The sequence below is a fragment of the Sarcophilus harrisii genome, chromosome 5, assembly GCF_902635505.1.
Source record: "Sarcophilus harrisii chromosome 5, mSarHar1.11, whole genome shotgun sequence".
Classification (NCBI taxonomy): Eukaryota; Metazoa; Chordata; class Mammalia; order Dasyuromorphia; family Dasyuridae; genus Sarcophilus; species Sarcophilus harrisii.
The window spans coordinates 33,220,338-33,239,118 of NC_045430.1; the positions used below are offsets into that span (position 1 = coordinate 33,220,338).

Sequence of the window (18,781 nt, forward strand, 5' to 3'; positions counted from 1 at the left end):
ACAATGTTGTTGGTGTTTTGCAATAATCTACCGAGACAGGTGATATAACAAAGGACTTTCCAAGGATCATCCAGCTAAGGATCCAAGGCAGGATGCATATGTAGCCTTCCTGATTCCAAGTCTAACACTACTTCTCCCTTTTATGGCCTACTGTGTCTTAAATCTTTATACAATAAAGGTAAGCACATCTATCTATTAATAAATATAGCTATAGAATTTAAAGACACAACTAACTTTCTGTGAAATGTTGTGAATGTCTGAATGTCTCTGTTGCGAGGAATGTTGGTCTCCCATACAAAAATCTAACTTTAATGCAATGCTAAAATGGAAATGAGCTTTTCCTAGAGTTTGGGATAATTAATACTTCATTTGGATGATGAAATTCATGTTGGTATTCCCAGCAACAGGACATCTCTCAGTCCTCATCCTAAGTGGCTCTTGTGGGGATGCTAGAAGTCTTTTGATAGTTTTGGGTTAATAGTGAACACAATCAAGCTGTCAATCCAGCTGTTATTTCTCACACTACATGACCAGAGCACCTTCCTTTCTCAGTCACATGATAATATCAGTTAATCAAATGAAGCAAAACATAAAAAGCCTTTTACAAATCTCAACAACTCTGGACAACAAAGTCCTTTTTTTGGGTTGATCAGATCTGTGATTTAATTAATGGGAGGGAACTCCCTTTACCTATGCAGATCAACACACCTCTACTACCTGTAACACAGATGCAATTACTCAGGGCACTGAGTTAAGTAACTTGCCCAGAGTCACACAACTGGCAAGCAGGAGTTGGGTTTGTCGGAAGTCAGCCTGCTCTCTCTTACATCTTGTTGCTTCTAAGTTCACTGTTGTTATGCCCACTATGCAGATGAAAGAACTCCCAAGATTCACCATAGAGGTTAATGATATCAGAGGGAGATTTGATACAAAGTCCTCTGTGAATTACATCATGACAATGTCCTTTGTGCTCATTTTTCACATGCAAGTGCCATGAACCCTACCTATAACCTGAATCTAATTGTATTTTCCATTCCATTTAGCTCAGCTAAGCTGAGCTCTTTCAAGTTATCACAGATTTCACTAAGGATGTCATAGAGGTCTAGGAATATCTAAATCCAAATCTAGTTTCAAATCTCTCTAGAAGCAACAAGTGATTCGCAGGTTTATCTCCTAAGCTCCGACTCCCATAAAAATCTTAATGTATTGGTGTGTGTACAAGAAGTCATGTGAAGCAATTTCTCTACTGACAGAGAGAGTCCTCATTTATTTGGACATAGCTTAGGACTTTTTCCATGACTCCAATAAGTAATGCTGACCCTGTGTACTTACTGATTTATACTTCATTTGATGCTGATACACAGAGCATCCAAAAGAGAAAGGGACAGTATATTACCATGCTTTCACATATCAGAATTTTACATGACTTTACCATATGTATGGAAGAGAGATCTTTTTGGAAATCTTTAAAGCTACATTTTGCTGAATTTGGTTATTTTTCAATAAATAATAGCTGTAGCAGGACAGGGAGAGGGAGTGTGTGTGCACACACATGCATGCATAATATGAATACACATAGCCTACTATTCATCAACTCTATATACCTTATACATTTTTTAAAGAGCTTGGTAGTCTCAAATACTATTATAAGGATTTACTTCAGTATCTTCTCAGTGTTTTTGTGATAATGATACTGATAGTTTTCCCCCTTAATATTTCCCTTTTTGAAGTATAACTAAAATTTTAAAGTCTCTATATTTCTTCCATAATAATGAGTCAAATTTATCTATCTTCTCAACAGTCTTAAATTTTAAGGCCAATCTTCAAAACAGTAGCTTAAGTAAAAAGGTTGTCTAAGAAGAGGTCACTAATATGATGCTGGTTGAACTCTTCTATTTCACATCAGAAATAGAAATAAGCATTTATAAAATACAGACCAGTGGTGTTAAATTCAAATACACATTGAGGCTACTAAACTATATATAAAGATTTCTGAGGATGCACACTGACTTAGAAAACCACATAGTAATGCTATCTGTGTTCTATTATATTTATTTTATTAAATATTACCCAGTTACATTTTAATCAGGTTTGGGCCACTCTCAGGATTATTGTGGGCCATATGTTTGACACTTCTGATACTGTCCTTAAATGATAGTAAATAATAAAGTACTGAGACATAAAAAGCTTTGGGGTCTCATCAAACAACCAATGTACACATACAGTACCAACCCAGTAATTCACATTACATCATGTCATCATAATTAGCAAGTGATTAATCCTATGCTGGTCTTACTTTTTAAGAATGATCTCTGATGCACCTTTGCTGAATATTCTGTAGCTTCCATCTGAATTTTTCAAGACAGTGCTCATGGATTTCCTAACAGAGTTGAATGTGTAGACTTTGTACAGAGCTTCTTCAGGGATTTCATTCCTTACATCCTGATAATCTCGTTTTAAATCCAAAACAAGTCCCAGCAAGGCACATTCAGTTTTATTGCCAACATGACGTGGTAATCCACCTTCTCTCTCAGGTGGCTGTAAGAGAAGGAAAAAAAAATCAGAACCTAGTTTTGTTAAGAGTCTTTGTTTCTTTATCAAAGGAAATATAAAAGATTACTATTTAAAAAATAACAATAATAAAAACCAAAATCAAAAAAATTCTCAAATTTTCAGGGAATACAAGAGTTGCTATTGAATATTATATAAATTTACGAGTTCATAATAAATGTCATTTAAACATATATAAGAATCTTATTTGCAATATACTTGCAAATAGGCTGAAACTGTTGGCACATATCAGGGCTGAAAAAGGAGTAGTCTCTTACACTTTAGTCTGTCACTCCTATAATAACATTGTTTACATTTTTATAAAGAAATAACAAAGAAAAAAGAAGTTTTAAATGTAAATCATTGTCTTGCATTATTATGTTAAATGATTCTTTGGGAAGGTTAGTCATTTGTAGTTTTTTGTGTCCAAGGTCTAAGACAAATAGGTTTATATCCAAAATATTGTTAAGTATCATTACATTGAGTTTTTAATGCATTTTTCTTTTAAATAAAAACTACTGGCTAGCCTCAAAATTTTCTTAAAAAACAAAACAAAATAAATCATTATTAAACAATTAAAAATTGAGCTTTACATAAAGCTTATTTAAGAAAAAAACTGATGAGAAATCAAATTTACCAAAAATTTTTAAGCAGGTGAAATTAAGAATAAAAGTTGAGAAATTAGCAATATATGTTATGGAAAATATATTCTGATTTATGAAAACAAATCTATTAAAAGACAAATAAAATAGATTTCATATTTACTTGTCTTTAAATTTTAAGAAAGTAAGACTATCAATTTCTTAAAGCATTTGGATGACAGTTCCAGAAAGTTGTATGGCAGCATTTATTTACTCCTAAGGCCTTCAAGGCCCTCTAAGGTCCCTTCCACTACTACATCTACAATTCTATTATTAAATGTGCAAATGTGATATTAGCCTGTTTGTAATATCCTTAGGTTTGATATATCATACGTTTGAAAACTCACTTTTTAATGACTCACAGAAACACACACATTATACACACATATATGTATGTACATGTATATAATAATTCTTACCAATATTTTTGATGTATAAGCACAATTCACAGAAATTCCAGTTACAAGACAGGACAAAATATTTGCTGGAATAGCATCGGGATCAGGAACTTTTTTATAATGCTTTTCATTTATGTATGCTTGGACAACTGTCATTCTGTTCATGGTCAGTGTCCCTGTTTTATCTGAACAAATGGCTGTTGCATTTCCCATTGTTTCACAAGCATCCAGATGTCTTACAAGGTTATTATCTTTCATCATTTTCTAAAGAGTAAAAAACAAAATAAGTAAATTTATAATTCATCATTACATTTCAAATATGAAAACTAAACACTGTCATTTAACATTCCTAGTATGCAATATCAGATATTGCATTTGCAAACATTGCAAATACAGTAAAACTTTAATTTGATACCAGGAGATAATGACTTTGGCCTACTGAAGAATATGACATGAAATCCTTCGTTTTGTTGTATCTATCATTTGCTACTCCCTAAAAATCTATGTTAATTTCTTTCTATTTTAACCCATATTATTTAATTATGTAATAATGTATAAAAAAAGAAATTAAACACACTGAAGAAAAGAAGATCTGTATATAAGTACCTATCACTTTATGCTGAACTTTACAAACTAATTAATTTCCAACAAAGAATTGTGTTAAACCAAAAACCAAGCACCTATATGAATAAGCTGCTGCAATGATATAGTAATTCAGCTTTATAAAATTTTTAAAAAACTAAAACAAAAAAGGTACAGCTGCATAACACCAAATGTTTGTGCTAACAGCTCTTGTATGAAGTCATTTGATATCTGGCAAGTTAGCAATTAAAACTCAAAAAATAAAAAATAAAGAAGATTTACATATTTTAAGGCCTCTCATTCATTTAATGAAACATTTATTTTCAATAGTTATTCCCTGGTATATGAAAAGCATGCTGCTAGGAGGCCGGGGTACAAAAAACCCTAATATAGTTCCCAAACACTGCCCTCCAGAAATGAATACTCTTAAATAGCAAGAGAAAGGGGAGGAAAGGAGAATTAGAAGAGCAATCAAAAATCACTTCATTGTGAGTCTCTATCTAAGTCTCAAAGAAAGGCATGAGCCTGAAAGTCGGCAGGAGTTGAAGAATTGCCTTTTAGGAATTAGACATAGTCTGTGTGACTTCATGGAGGTGAGACAAAAAGATTACATTCAGGGAATAATTAGAAGTTTAGTTGGTTGAAAAATAACATACACAAAAGAGAATAATGTGAAAATGTAATCTATAGTTAAGGTATTGCAAGGATGGAGAAAGCCAGGTTAAAGACTTTGTATTTTGTCTTAAGGGCAACAGGAATCTAATGAGGAGTTTGAAGCAGCCATTATGTTACAATCAGATCTTAGGAAGACTATTTGGGCAATTATCAGAAGGATAGATCAGATGAGTGTTAAGACTAAATGTAAGTATATTGCATTTAACATATATTTTTAACATATTTAACATGTACTGGATTCCCTGCCATCTGGGGGGCAGAGGGAGGAGGGAAAAATTTGGAACAGAAAGTTCTGCAATGGTCAGTGTTGAAAAATTACCCATGCATATGTTTTGTGTAAAAAAAAAAAGATTAAATGTAAGGAGAATAAATAGCAAATTGTTACCACAGTTCAGATAAAAGGTTGATTAAAGATCCTTTCAAATTCTAAAATATTTATCTTATAATATAGACAGACTGCTATGCTGGAAACTTGAGGGATGGCTAAATCACTTTTAACTTGGTGAGGGAACTCTTTTTCCAGACTGGAGATAATGCCTACGTTGAGCCTTAAGAACAGAAATCAGAGCAAAGTGAATCCATGCATGGCCTAAGTAGAATAGAGTAGTGAGAGACAGCTGGAGGGCAGCATATGCCTTCAAGAACTGATTCAATGGTTTCTCCCTTGTCAGGTGTGGGTTTTTCAAGCAAAGGAGTGACAATCAGGGCAGTGAATTAGGAAGGAAGATTTTGTGGGTAGCAATATGACTCCTGTATCACTGAGGGGATGGGCTTGAAAAAGAGGAAGTTTTTTGGGTGGGAGAAATTTCAGTGTAGAAACAGATGTGGAAACATCTAAGTTATGTGATTTGCTGAAGTCCTCAGTCTTTGGCTCCTAAATATATATACAGCAAATAATTACTGAAGATAACAAAGACAATTTCTAGGACTGACCTTATTCAAATAATACAGAATTCAGTTAATTTTAACCAATGAGGAAATGGGCATATACACCATGAAGAAAAATAGCATAGACATATTTAACATATATAGGACTGCTTGCCATCTAGGGGAGGGGGTAGAGGGAGAGAGGGGAAAAATCAGAACAGAAGTGAGTGCAAGGGATAACGTTGTAAAAAATTACCCTGGCATGGGTTCTGTCAATAAAAAGTTATTATAATAAAAAAAAAAATAGCATAGAAAACTTGGAAGATATATGGGAATTAGATATCATATAAAGCTCATTATTAAAAATAATTAGTTTGGAAGGAAAATGGTTTTAAATTCCTTTTATGATACTCAATAACACGTTACCTGTTGTCTTCCCCGCCCCCCATCATCTACAAATCAATCTCTTTAATGACTGTGTACATCAGACAAACATTGGATTAGCTTAAATGCTCAGATGTCTAAAACTTTAATAACTAAATTTTCATATCCTAAGTAGAATGAAATTAAATTACATCTCCAATTCATTATCTTTCTCATTTTCATTTTAAAGCAACACAAAATTAATATATTTGGAAAAAAAATTTTAAAGGAGATTCCTCCCATGTCAGGACTTACTATAAGCATGTTAGATTTTAAATTATAGAATCACAAGGGAGAAGTTATAATTATCTTTATACCATATTGTTATCACTTAAATTTAAGGAGAAAATAGTGATAATTATTCAAGTATCAAATACACATGTATCATTTTTCTAATAACAAAATTTAGGCTACAAAGATTTCTTCCTAATCATCCTTTTCAACATATCAAATATGTGTGTAACTATTGTGGTGCAATTACGTTATATGCAAAGATAAGTGAGAGAGATTGGATTCCTGTTTATAATCTGGCATATGCAATCTAGTAGGGATAAGATATACTTAACATAATAACATAATGCAAAGGGGACTATGATTATAGCATAAAAGGGAGCAAGTGCTAGGAGAGATCAGGGGAAGAAGAGTGTTCTTTCAACATAGATCTTTACCGTTAGCAAATGACAAACAGGACAGTTACAAAGTCCACAATAAAAGTAAAGAATAAAGCTGGAACTTTTTTTTTTTTTTTTTTTTTTTGAGGCAATTGGGGTTAAGTGACCTGCCCAGGATCACATGGCTAGGAAGCAACCCTGGAATTTTAAAGCAATTCTTTTCACTTCTAGATTTTCCCCCCCCCTTTTTTATTGGTAGGGAGAGATGTGCGTCAGGTTCTTTACAATAATTATTTAATATTTATAATGCTCTCACACAGTAATGACTCTGACAGAGAAGCAAGAACACCTCCCAGGAGACATGAGCAAGCTTTGGGAGAATCCAGCGCTTGTCTTACCTTATAAGACAACACTGATAGGTCCTCTCTAAATGAAACATAGAATACATATTTCCAAGTAGATTACAATAGTCCAGTTCAACATGAAAAGAAAAAAAAGCTTAAGATAAAATGCACACCTTATTCAGAGTTCTCAGATTTCTAAAACCATTTCTGGAAGTCAAAATCCTTTTGAAATACAAGACTATGTGTTAGGGAGACAGCATAGCACAGAGGAAAGATAGCACAGAGGTTGGGAGTCATTGGAACATACTAACTTCTCCTACTGACCTTGAGCTAATTCACAACCACTCTAAGGCTCAATTACCCAACCTGTAAAATGGGGGAGGGAAGAGAAGAAAGAGTGGGCTATCTCAGAGCTTCTCAAATTTTTTGGTGTCAATACCTTGTACAATCTTAAAAAATACTGAGGGCACCCCTCTCACAAAGAGATTATATTAATGTGGATCACAGCTACTGTTATTTACATGTCAGCAGTTCAGGGATCATGCTTTGAGAACTGCTGGACTAAATGACCTGTACGGTCTCCAGCAGCATTAAGTTCAGGTCCTGTGATTCAAAATCTAGAGAGAAGGGGTAAACTCGATTTTTGAGTCTTCTACAAATAAATTTTAAAAGATTTATCAATTCTAAGTCATTACTATAGTACTTACCTTTACAGAGTAAGCAAGTGAGATTGTTACTGCAAGTGGAAGACCTTCTGGCACTGCTACCACCAGGACTGTGACCCCAATAATGAAGAATTTCACAAAATATTGTATATAAATGGGTGTACATTCAGCAAGCCATGGTCGTTTCTGAACCCAGAATGTGTCGATTACAAAATATAACACAAGGATGATAACTGTGATCGCAGACATCAATAGGCCTTTAATTTAAAAGAGGGTCATAGAATTACTTAAAGAAATAAGACATTTAAAAAACATAACTCTCTCTCGATATCTACTATATCTCAATAGTAAATTCACCCTGTGATGTTCACGTTAAGCTTCAAAGCTTGAAACCATCTCAAGCTATTTTCTTGAGCTTCTGATTTGTTCAGTTTATTTATACTTCATGAACTGCTTACAATGGATCCAAAAGGGAAGGAGAGAAAGCTCCTAAAGCAAGTCACTTCTCTTTTTTGTTTTCCAGAAAGCAAATGATACAAAAAACAGCCTGGGAAGAGAACATCGGCAAAGTCTCTCTAACAAGTACTAAAAGTCATGAAAATGAAAGAAATACAATGGGAGAAATATATGGCAAAACAAACTTTCTTGGCAACTCTTGTAATTATGTCTTCCAGATTATTTCATTATTTTATAGACTGGGAAGTCTTAGTTGAAAAAATTCTATATTGAAGTCCATTTCAACATACAAAATTGAACAAAGCATTACTTATTTGTAATATGTCTCTATTATTAGTAAAAACACAATTGATTACATACTTTATACATGCTTAGGACTATTTTGTTCCAAAGTAGAATTTTAAGTTTTTTTGTAAAGGAAAAAAAAAAAAACAAAAAACCAGGCTGTTATTAATTAGCATATTATTAAAAAATAAGATATACATTTAAGTGATATGGAATTTCCTCTCAGATCCAAGTTTTCAATTCAAATCCATCCTTTCATTTAGAACTCTGAATTATTGCATCCAAGCATACATGTTTATATAAATTAGGACAATTTTTTTCCTTCCAAAGAACTCCATGAGAAAAAAAATGCTTTTTGACCCTAAAGAACTATTCAAATGACTTATGCAGTATTCATATTCAAAGATGACACTTAAGATGGCTTTGTATTAAGCATCCTTCTGCTTCAATTTGGTCTCTTTTGATATCAAATATTTTCAAAATTATAACAAGGGCTAGGAATATAGTGTATTACTGATATAAACTAATGTGACCAAACCAGGGACTGAAATAGAAATCTTAGCTTCATGCCAAAAATGGCCCAGTCTGGGGAGTGGGGATGGCAAGGGAGAGGACCAAATCTGTCTCATGTGAGAAAAGCAGGGTTGTAGCAACTGTCTTTTTTGGTACCTTTTGCGGCTAGCTCTAGCTCTGTGATGTACATCAGTCACTCTTCAGCAACTTAAAAGGCCTTAAGAGAGTACCTTGAGCACAGAAAAATTAAGACTTGCCCACAGTCATATCATCACTGTGTCTCAGAGGCAGGGTTTAAATCCAGCCTTCCTTAACCCCAGCCTATATGTGAAATTGAGTCTCAATTACAAGTCAAGCAGAAAAAAAATAATGGTGAAATCTTTTTTTTAATCCAATATAATTAGAGGGCCTACACAGGTACACAAAGAGTTTTGACATACCCTATATGTGGCTATTTCCTCTAGTTGAAGAGAAATAAAAAAAATGAGTATAACAGGCACATTCATTCTAAGTTACTTTTTATTCATACCCTCAACATAGAACAGTTGGCTCCAAAAAGAAAGTGAAACAAGCAATTTTTAAAAAGAACAAAATAGATACAACATTAAAAAAAAAATCTTAGTTTTTCCATTATTTCATACCTGCTTTTCCAATCTGAACTGCCAATTTTGTAAGTTTCCCTTGTAAAACTGACTTTTCTTTCTTTGGCAAATTTGCTTTCTTTTTATCTTTTTCATCCCCATCTCCTCCTTCCTCACTCTTCAATGGCTGCATTTCCATGGCTGCTCCATCCTGAGCTTTTGCTAAGATTAAAAGTAAACAAATTTAGAAAGCATTATAATCATGTTAATAGAATTTTTAATTATTTCTTATAATTAATCTAGAAATGAAATATAATTATATATTTCACTCACATATTTATATAAATTATACAATTCAATATATATGTAAATGAGTACATATAGATTCATATAATCATGTAATTAATATAGAAATGAAATCTAGAAAATGCTTGAGTTCTGATTAATAATCCACTCCCTTTGCATGAAATATAATAAATGAACATTTATCATGCAACTATTATGTGCAGATTACTGTTCAAGTCACAGGGAAAGATACATTTAAATGAAACCCATTCTCAAAGAATCCATGTCTAGTAAGATCTTCCTCCTCCCCTATCAATTTCCCAAGGGATCTTGTATAGTATCCTATTTAAGTCAAAAGGATAAAACACAAATACTATTTAAATATATTAAATTACTACAAAGCAAAATGGTAAGTCCTAAGGAAAAAGGCTGTTACTAGGGTGAGGGAAAAGAATTTAAATGAGAAAAGATTACTTTCAGGAAGTGATGGGTTTCAATAAGCAAAAAGCATACAGGTATTAAAAGCATATTGGTAAGATCAAATAAAGTAATGTTAGTGAATGTTCAGAAGGCAGACTTACCCCATTTTTAGCTAAGAGATATGGAAGATGTAATGGAGGAAAGTAATAAAATTAAGTCTGGGAGAATGATATGGTACCAGGGAATACTGGGCTTTAACAGCCAATAGAGAAAACTGAAGAATTTTTTTTTAGCAGAGGGGTGATATTTATCTGACCTATGCATTGTCAACCACTATAAAATGGGAGAACTTCTTTAGGATTTGAAATGACGTCAGTGCCACCTAATTTAACTCATATTCAAAAAAGAATCCCTTGTAAAACACATCATTGTAAGAAATCATCCAGTATTTATGCTTGAAGATCTCCACAAGGGAAGATGTTCCTGAGTCAGTTCCTTCTCCTTTCAGCCCAAATTTGCTTTTCTGAAATTTTTACCTATTGCCTCTTGGTAGCTATCTTGTCAAATTATACTCAGAATTCTCTCTACATAATGTAAAATAGCTCCCTAGTCTTGGACCAAGGTCAGGTCTATTCCAGGCATAGAGAATCTAACTAAGTAGGTCCTTTCTTTTAAGTAGGCTTGTTAGATGTTATTTTTTATATTAATCTGCCTTCTACCTGTTGTTTCAAGTTCTGTCTTTGGAGGCCACAAAATAGCTCTTGAACTACTTGATAATATCTCCACCCCACTTCAATCTTCTTGTCTTCAGTGTGAGACTCTCTAGTTTCAGACTAGGAAAATATATCATTAATAGTGTATTTCCCCCCCAAAAGGAGTCAACATTTATTAATTAGCTAGGGAGGCGGCAAGAAAGAATAAGAATTTTTCAAAGTCTACTGGACTTGGCAATTGTATGATTGGTAAGAGCCAACTTCTATTTTCAAGGGATGGAGAAGAAAGTGGGGAATGAATAAGTAAAAATATAGGTTGCAAATATCTTTTCCAAGTAAAAGGGAAGAATAACTAGATGGGATGAAAGGAAGATTTTCCTTTTTTGCAACAGAGAACAAAGCATGTAATAAATAGATGAGAAGGAGCCAGAGATGAGTAAGTAATTTAAAATACAATGGAGAGAAAGGCAAGTTATGAGATCAGGGACACAAGGAAAGGGTGTAGCCTGAGTTAGGAATATAAATTCCACTGTGACTATAAGCAAGAAAAAGAGTTTAGACAATGAGGAAGTTTGTGGAATGACAGAAGTTGAGGGAGTTTGTATGTATATTCTGACCAAAATCTTTGTCAATTAGGATTCGCAGTTTCCTTTTCTAATCAAGGGTGCTGAAGAAATAGTTGAAGCAAGAGAAGAAAAGATCTGGGATGTGAAGCCAAGATGGCAACCTGACAGGAGGCAAGCAGATCAGCTGCCCCCTTATTCACTCATGCAAAATCCTGAACAATGCATTAGACTGAATAATGACCAAGAAATCCAGTGGGATGCTACAGGAAGTGATTTCTTTCAACCCAGAACTCCCCAAAAGTCAGCCAGAAGTCTGCAGACAAAAGGAGAAAGAGCTGCCAGCAAAGCCAGAGCCAGCTCAAGCAAGCAAGCCAGCAATCCCCCAGAATGACAGGGATGGGCCAAAGACATGTGTGCCCTATAGAGCTCTTGGGCTAAAGGCAGGAAGAACAGAGGAGGGCTTCCGGGAAGGATCCCATTGAAAGAATATAAACCCACAGTAGGGGATGCTGGAAGCTATCAGGCAGCAACCTGGGCAGGAACACTCAGAGCAGAATAGCAGTCTGAATCTCAAAGATCAAGTGGCACCAACTCCAGGAGAAAGAGGTCAGCACAAAAACCCAGGTAACCTTAAATCAAGGCCCATCAAGGCTGACCACTCCACAGCAAATACACACATAGTTTGGTATAAAAATATACCAAATTTAATAGAGAAACAGGTGAGAATAGAGAGGAAGGCAAAGAGGAAAGATAATACTGTGGAAAAAAAAAAAAAATCACAGGCAGGAAAAACAAACATCCTAATCATGAAGAAGGGATTAAACTAGGGGAAAAAGTCAAAGGACTGAAATCTAAGGGGATCCTATCAGTGGAAGAATGTCTGAAGAAACTATGACATATAAATGTAATGGAATAGTATTGTGCAAAGAGCATTTTTGGAATATGATGCAGAAAATGAAGTGAGTAAAACCTGGAGAATCATTTATCTAAGGATAACACTGTACAGGAAAATAACCCTGAAAGACACTCCAACACTGACCAAAGCAATGTGTAGCCAGCCCTCCAGAGGGCCTATGATGAAGTTTGCCACTGCCCTGCAGTCAGAGAGCATTGGATTCAAGATACAGAGACTTTTTGTTTGTGGAAACAGCCATTGTAGGAATTTAAGGTCTTTTGTTTTTTCTTTTTTAATTGGGGAGAGGGAGTAACAATAGGGATTTCTTCAAAAAGAGGGCCACAAAAGCAATTTACAAATATACAAATTAAAAAATGTACAGAAAAGAACAGAAGGAAATTCAGAAGAATAGATAAACATAGACATTTCCAAAGAAATGTGTGGAATTTATTATATAATATTTTAAAAAGAAGTGGTATGAAGCAGAAACTCCTGGCTTTGTGTATAATTCTATTCCTTGTGTTCTCCTGTGTATATGAAAAAGCTTTTTTATGGCATTTAAGTCCAGAATTAAAAAAAAAAAAAATTTAAAATTGCTTTGTGATTATTAGATATACAGAAATGAGATTAAGATTAGAGGACTGATAAACAGAATATAGAGTATGGGCAAATTTATATCTCATGAAATCTGGATGAGTAAAATTAGCCCAGATTCTTTTAACAATGGAACCCTGAGTGAGAGTAGGTTACATCCAAGGAAAATGATTCATAAGGTGAGAAGAGTATATGGTCGGAGGGCAAGGAACAGACAGCTGATGTAGTAAAAAGATAGATCAGTTCAAAATTAAGCAGAGTCAAATATATAATCCTAGGGGTGAATTTATAAAAAGGTAACAATCTGAAAACATTTTTATACTGATTAAGCCACCAACTACAACAAAAACCCTAATCGTTGTTGACCTTCCCATCCTCATGATTAAAAATGTATTGATTTTAAAAGACATTGATTGTTCAGTGCTGCATGTCTTCTTATAGAAGGATAAGCAAAAAAAATTGGTAGGCAGGTTGAGATTTTTTTTAAAAATATAAACTAAATGTATTCCTAAAGATGATATGGCAACTAACTGCTTGGTTGTATTAGGCTTCTAAGTTTACCTTTGTTGCGGTTCTCAACAGCTCCATCTTGTTTCTTATCTGAAAGGAAAAAAACGAAAATCAAGCTTTTCAAGAAGCAGTATTTGCAAACACATACTACAAACACAAACAGTAACACAAAATTCTTCCTATAACAGCATTATCACTTTAAAGAGTACTGGCATATTTTGCTTTATGTCTTAGTATGACATTTTGCTAAAAAAATGATTGATCTGCTGGTCATTTTCTAGATTTGAATTAATGAAAATATATTATATCTCTTGTTATCTATAATTCTTCACACTTTTTTCAAGTTTTTGATGTTCTATATTTATTTCTTTCCTATGTTTTAGAAATCTTTTGTACTGCACATATGCTTGTATATCTAAAAGTCTACTTAAACAGACAATTGTAAAAAAGCTAGATGGGATCTTAGAAATCACCTAATTCAAATTCCTCTTATTATCGATCAGGGCACTGAGTGCAAAGGAGAAGTGTCTTTTCTGAAGTCAAACAACTAGTCAAGAAAAGAACCAGTATTCCTAAATCCCAATCCAGTAATCTTTCTGCCCACCTACTCTATTTTGACTGTAGGTTGATCAATATTTTAATTGCCATAACTTTAAATGGTATAAAACCCAAGTATTTACACTGCCATAGTTGATAATATACTGACTTAACAACTGCAAGATTTCAAATACTGCCGGAGATGACTAAACAATTCCTATGAAAAAATTAAATGAAATATTCTTAAAAAAAAAAAAAAAAGTTCTGAATTTAACACCAATAATCATTTTAATATACAGTCCATTAAGTGGACTGTACAGAATATGCCTGTTCCACAGATGACTTTAAAAAAAGACAAATTCCCTATTATTCTCAAAACTGTCCTGCTTGCTTATGATTCCTTAGGAAAGAAATGTTCTCTTCTATGCTTTATGTAATAGCTCTTTTCTTCCTTGGGCAGTTTTCATTTTTGAATTCTTGAAATCTAGTTCCTGGCTTCCCACTGAATTTAAGCTGTCACTGTTCAAAGCCGAGGCTATGAGATTTTCTCAGGAATCAAAAAGATCTCAAGGGCTATGTAGTCTAGTCTTATTTTACAGATGAAAAAACTCAACCTTGAGAGGCTAAATGACTTGTCTAAGGTAGCACAGAAGTAAAATTCAAACCAAGGTCTTTTATTACCATTCTGAAGAAATAAAGTACCAGGGGTCAAAGGATAAAAAAATACAATATAAATTATGACTTGCTCATGCATTTGTCTTTTCTTTACAGCTATCTTTTTACTTATTCCCCAGCCTCAGGCCTCTCTTTTTAAACATGAGGCCTGACAGATCACTCCTTTATTCAAACTCCAGTGGCTCCAAGTCACCTCTATGAGCAATATAAATTCCATTACTAGCAAATGAAAGTGTTTCAAGATCTGATCTGATCCCAATATATCCTTTGACCTTTATTACTCTCATTCCCAGATGATCTGACTAAACTGGTCTTTTTACTGTTCTATGATTGAAGATCCTGAAAAGTCCACTATGGAGTAGTCAAATAAATGGGAAGAAAAGAGAGAGTGGTGTTATAAGAACAAAGGAGAGGAGATTCAGAAAGAAAAGGGTAGTCAACAGCAAAATAAAAAAATGTTGCATAGAGATCAAGAAACATAAGGATTGGAAAAAAGGCCAATAGAATTGACAATTATGAGATCAATAGTACCTCTGGAAAAAGCACTTTTACAGTTGAAAGATGAAGTTTGAAGGCAAATAAGCAAAGGATAGGTAAGAATGGAAAAGAAAGGAAGTAGAAGCAACAAGAACAGACAGCTTTTTGGCAAAGAAAAGTGAACCCAGACAGGACAGCATGGGGGGAAGGGAGAGAGGGGAAGGAAAAAAGGTGAAGTGAATGCTTTTTAATGGGCTGGGGAGAATTCTGGGCAACAGGGAAGGAATTAATAAATAGGGAAAGACTAAAGACGAGAGAGAAGAGAGGGAGGGGTGAGGAAGGATGATTTTGGGGACAATTTGATGGTGACAAGGGGTTATTGAGAAGTGTTTCCTTGATAAGAAAGTGCCCCCCCCTTCCCCTCCTGCCCCATTTGCCTTCTAGCCCGCTTTCATATTAAAATGTTTAACGGATCCTTCTTCAGCTCTATAGTCAAAAGAAATTACTGTGTATTTTATAAAATATGAATACTAAACGGCATTTTAATTTGTTGCATCAATTTTAAAAGTAAATCCAGTTTCCACAACTATTTTCAAATATAAACAAGTTTTTTTTTTTCTAAGAATGAAATCAAATTACTGCATTTACTTTTCTTTTCTTTTTTCTTTTCATCTTTCTTTTCTTCTTCTTCACCTCCAGCTCCAAGTAAAGTAAAAATAATTCCAGTTTGGGAGTTCACACCCACAGCTGTAACTACCATTCTCCCAGAGCCTTCCATCACATGGGTACCTACAACATAAAAGTTAGTTTCCTCTTTTTAAATGATGCTATTAAATAAGAACTGTTAAACTAACATTTTACTAAAAAACAAAGAAAATATAATTACTAAAGATCTTTACAGATGAGTAATCACGATAAAGCTATCGAAAGTAGGCACTTAATCCTCAAGAAAGTTTTTATGAAAAACAGATAAATTATTAAAAGTACTTTCAAACCAGACACTTATTTCAATAGTGATATAGTTTCCTGATTAGTTAAACTTCACTTCTGTTAGACACAAAAATTAATGACAGGTATAAGACTATTTGTATAAAAGCATTAATAGGTGAATATAAACATTTTAGCACAAATAGCTTGGCAATTCTTATAGCTTCTAAAAAATTTCATGGAACATATCTGACTAACTGGTTCATATCTGAACATAATCTGACTAACTGGTCATTATAAAAGAAAATAAAATTAATATTTAAAAAGTCAAATTAAAGTGACTTAAAATATTTCTATTAAATAAAAAAGGTTTAATAAGCCACTCTTATTTAGATCCAAGTAATGTCGATTCTATATATGTTTGGTAAATATTTGTGATGTAGATTACACTTATATAACAAATTATCTATCTTGGGAAAGTAATAGTTGATAGTGACTATTCTTCATCTGTAAAATGAATGGGGAGAGTGATAGGTTCGATGTGTGCAGAGATCTCTGATGCTTCTCAGTCTGTGATTGAAGGATTCCACTCTTAAGTTCCCGAAAGCTCCCACAGATGATCCATCTCCCTTCTCTCTGCTGGTAACCTTCCCTTCTCAAGTTCCTAAATGTGCTTCTTCAAACTAAAAAAAGTCCCCTCTTGAAACTTCTCCCTCACCAAGTTATTATTCTGGATTGGTTTTTCTCTATCAGTGCTCAAATTTACAGAGGAGCTGCCAATTCTTCATCCTCTCCCTACTCTTCAGACATTTGCAATCTGGCCTCAGTCCTCCCCAACCCAACTCTCAGCCAAGCACCAAGTACTTGACAGAAAGAAACAATGTATCTTCTCAAGAAGTCAAAATCTACTGAGAGGCTAAAGATCTAATTCAGAGCCTCCTTATACTAAAGTAATATAAAATCCTCCTAAATTCATAAAGCTTCAATCTTCTTTCAGATTACAATTTTACACACCAGACAACAATCAATCTTCTGGATGAGAAAAATATTTATTGCTCTCTAAGAGAGCAGTAAGTTCTGGGTTTCAGTAAGCTCAGGGTACTGTACCTCACACACAGCCTCTGCATATGCACAAAGGCCATTCCGCAGAACTGGAATGGACCAGTCCCATTTCTCTGCCAGTGGTTGAAAAGCCTTCTGCAGTGGATACTGATAGAAGCTCCCTAAAGGGAGGAACTTTTATTTCTTATTTTCTTATCTTTATACTTCTAATAATTAGTACAGTATCTGATATATAGTATTTAATAAATATTGAGGAAAAAAATACAAAAATTTAAAATAGGTTAGAAAAAAATTTATCTAAATTTTTTTGGCCTGGACCTTCTTATGGCTTCATCCCACAATAACTTCTCTCTGCTCCTCAAAGAGAGTGCCCCATGTTTCATTTCGTGCCTTGGTTTTGGCTTCTAAGCATACAGAATCGAATCCTTTATGCTTCCTTTAAAACATGACTCAAGCAAGCACCATTTTCCATGTGAAACTGATTCCTTCACCTCAAACACTATGAATTTCCTGCTTAACTACCTTACAAGGTATATGTGGCTTCCCTGAAAGGATATTAATCTCAACTCCTTAAGAGTAGTGACTGTTTTGTGTTTCATACTGGTATCCTAAATGCTTGGCTCACAGTAGACATTTAAATGTTTGTTAACTGCTTTTCCAATTTTGGTCAATGCAATGGATTCTTGGAGAGCTGGGCTGAGCCCTGAGAGAGTAAGTGACTTGAATTCAGGTTTTCCTGTGACTGTCACCAACTCTATATTGATTAGACTACACTTCTTTTAAATCATGACAGTTTAACATCATCATCTAACACTTTTAAATTTATATAGCCTTTATAAAGAATGCAGACCTGATAAAAGCAAGGGATCTTTATCCAATGTCTTTTTAACATGATCAGATTCTCCAGTCAGTGAACTTTCATCAATTTTGAGATCATTTCCTTGAATAAGTATACCATCGGCTGGAAGAAGATCACCTGTAACATCAAGCAAAGAAGGAATGCTTTGTAAATGAGATTGATACTTTAAAAAAAGCCCAGGGTGAAGCTCTCTTTGGCGGAAGACACTTACCATATTTCACTTGAGCAATATCTCCAACAGTAATGTCAGCTACTGGTATCTGAATGACTTGTCCACCTCTTATGACTGTGAACTTCTGTTCTTGTTCAATTCGACTCTGCAGACCTCGAAACTGCTTCTCTTTACTCCAGTCATTGAAAGCCGTCACTAACACAACACACACTACTGACAAAAGGATGGCAGCTCCTTCAATCCAGCCAGTTTCACCTTCACCTTCTTCCTCACCAACAGAAACTTCTCCACAAACTATCAGGAAGAAAAAACATTGAGAAAGGCAAAATTAATTGGTGCTTTTATCATGGCAATATATAGTCAGTAAATAAACTGAGACAGCTAGGGAAAGTATAATGCACAGAGCACTAGGTCTGGAATCAGGAAAACCTGAGTTCAAATCCTTCCTCAAACACTTCCAAGCTGTGTAACACAGGGCAAGTTACTTAAACTGTGTCT

The 18,781-nt window shown here is 34.2% G+C and overlaps 1 protein-coding gene across 4 annotated transcripts in view; it reads right to left on the reverse strand.

The window, feature by feature from the left end:
* ATP2B1 (ATPase plasma membrane Ca2+ transporting 1) overlaps window positions 1–18,781 on the reverse strand; it is a 128,325-nt gene that overhangs the window by 24,979 nt on the left and 84,565 nt on the right. For all 4 annotated transcript variants that reach the window (XM_031937740.1, XM_031937739.1, XM_031937741.1 and 1 more), the window contains 8 exons: window positions 18,323–18,577; window positions 18,103–18,228; window positions 15,912–16,052; window positions 13,626–13,664; window positions 9,652–9,813; window positions 7,799–8,013; window positions 3,611–3,853; window positions 2,297–2,538 (listed from right to left, as the gene is read on the reverse strand). In XM_031937740.1, the coding sequence (XP_031793600.1) occupies window positions 2,297–2,538; window positions 3,611–3,853; window positions 7,799–8,013; window positions 9,652–9,813; window positions 13,626–13,664; window positions 15,912–16,052; window positions 18,103–18,228; window positions 18,323–18,577 (1,423 nt within the window). The remainder of the gene's footprint in view (window positions 1–2,296; window positions 2,539–3,610; window positions 3,854–7,798; window positions 8,014–9,651; window positions 9,814–13,625; window positions 13,665–15,911; window positions 16,053–18,102; window positions 18,229–18,322; window positions 18,578–18,781) is intronic.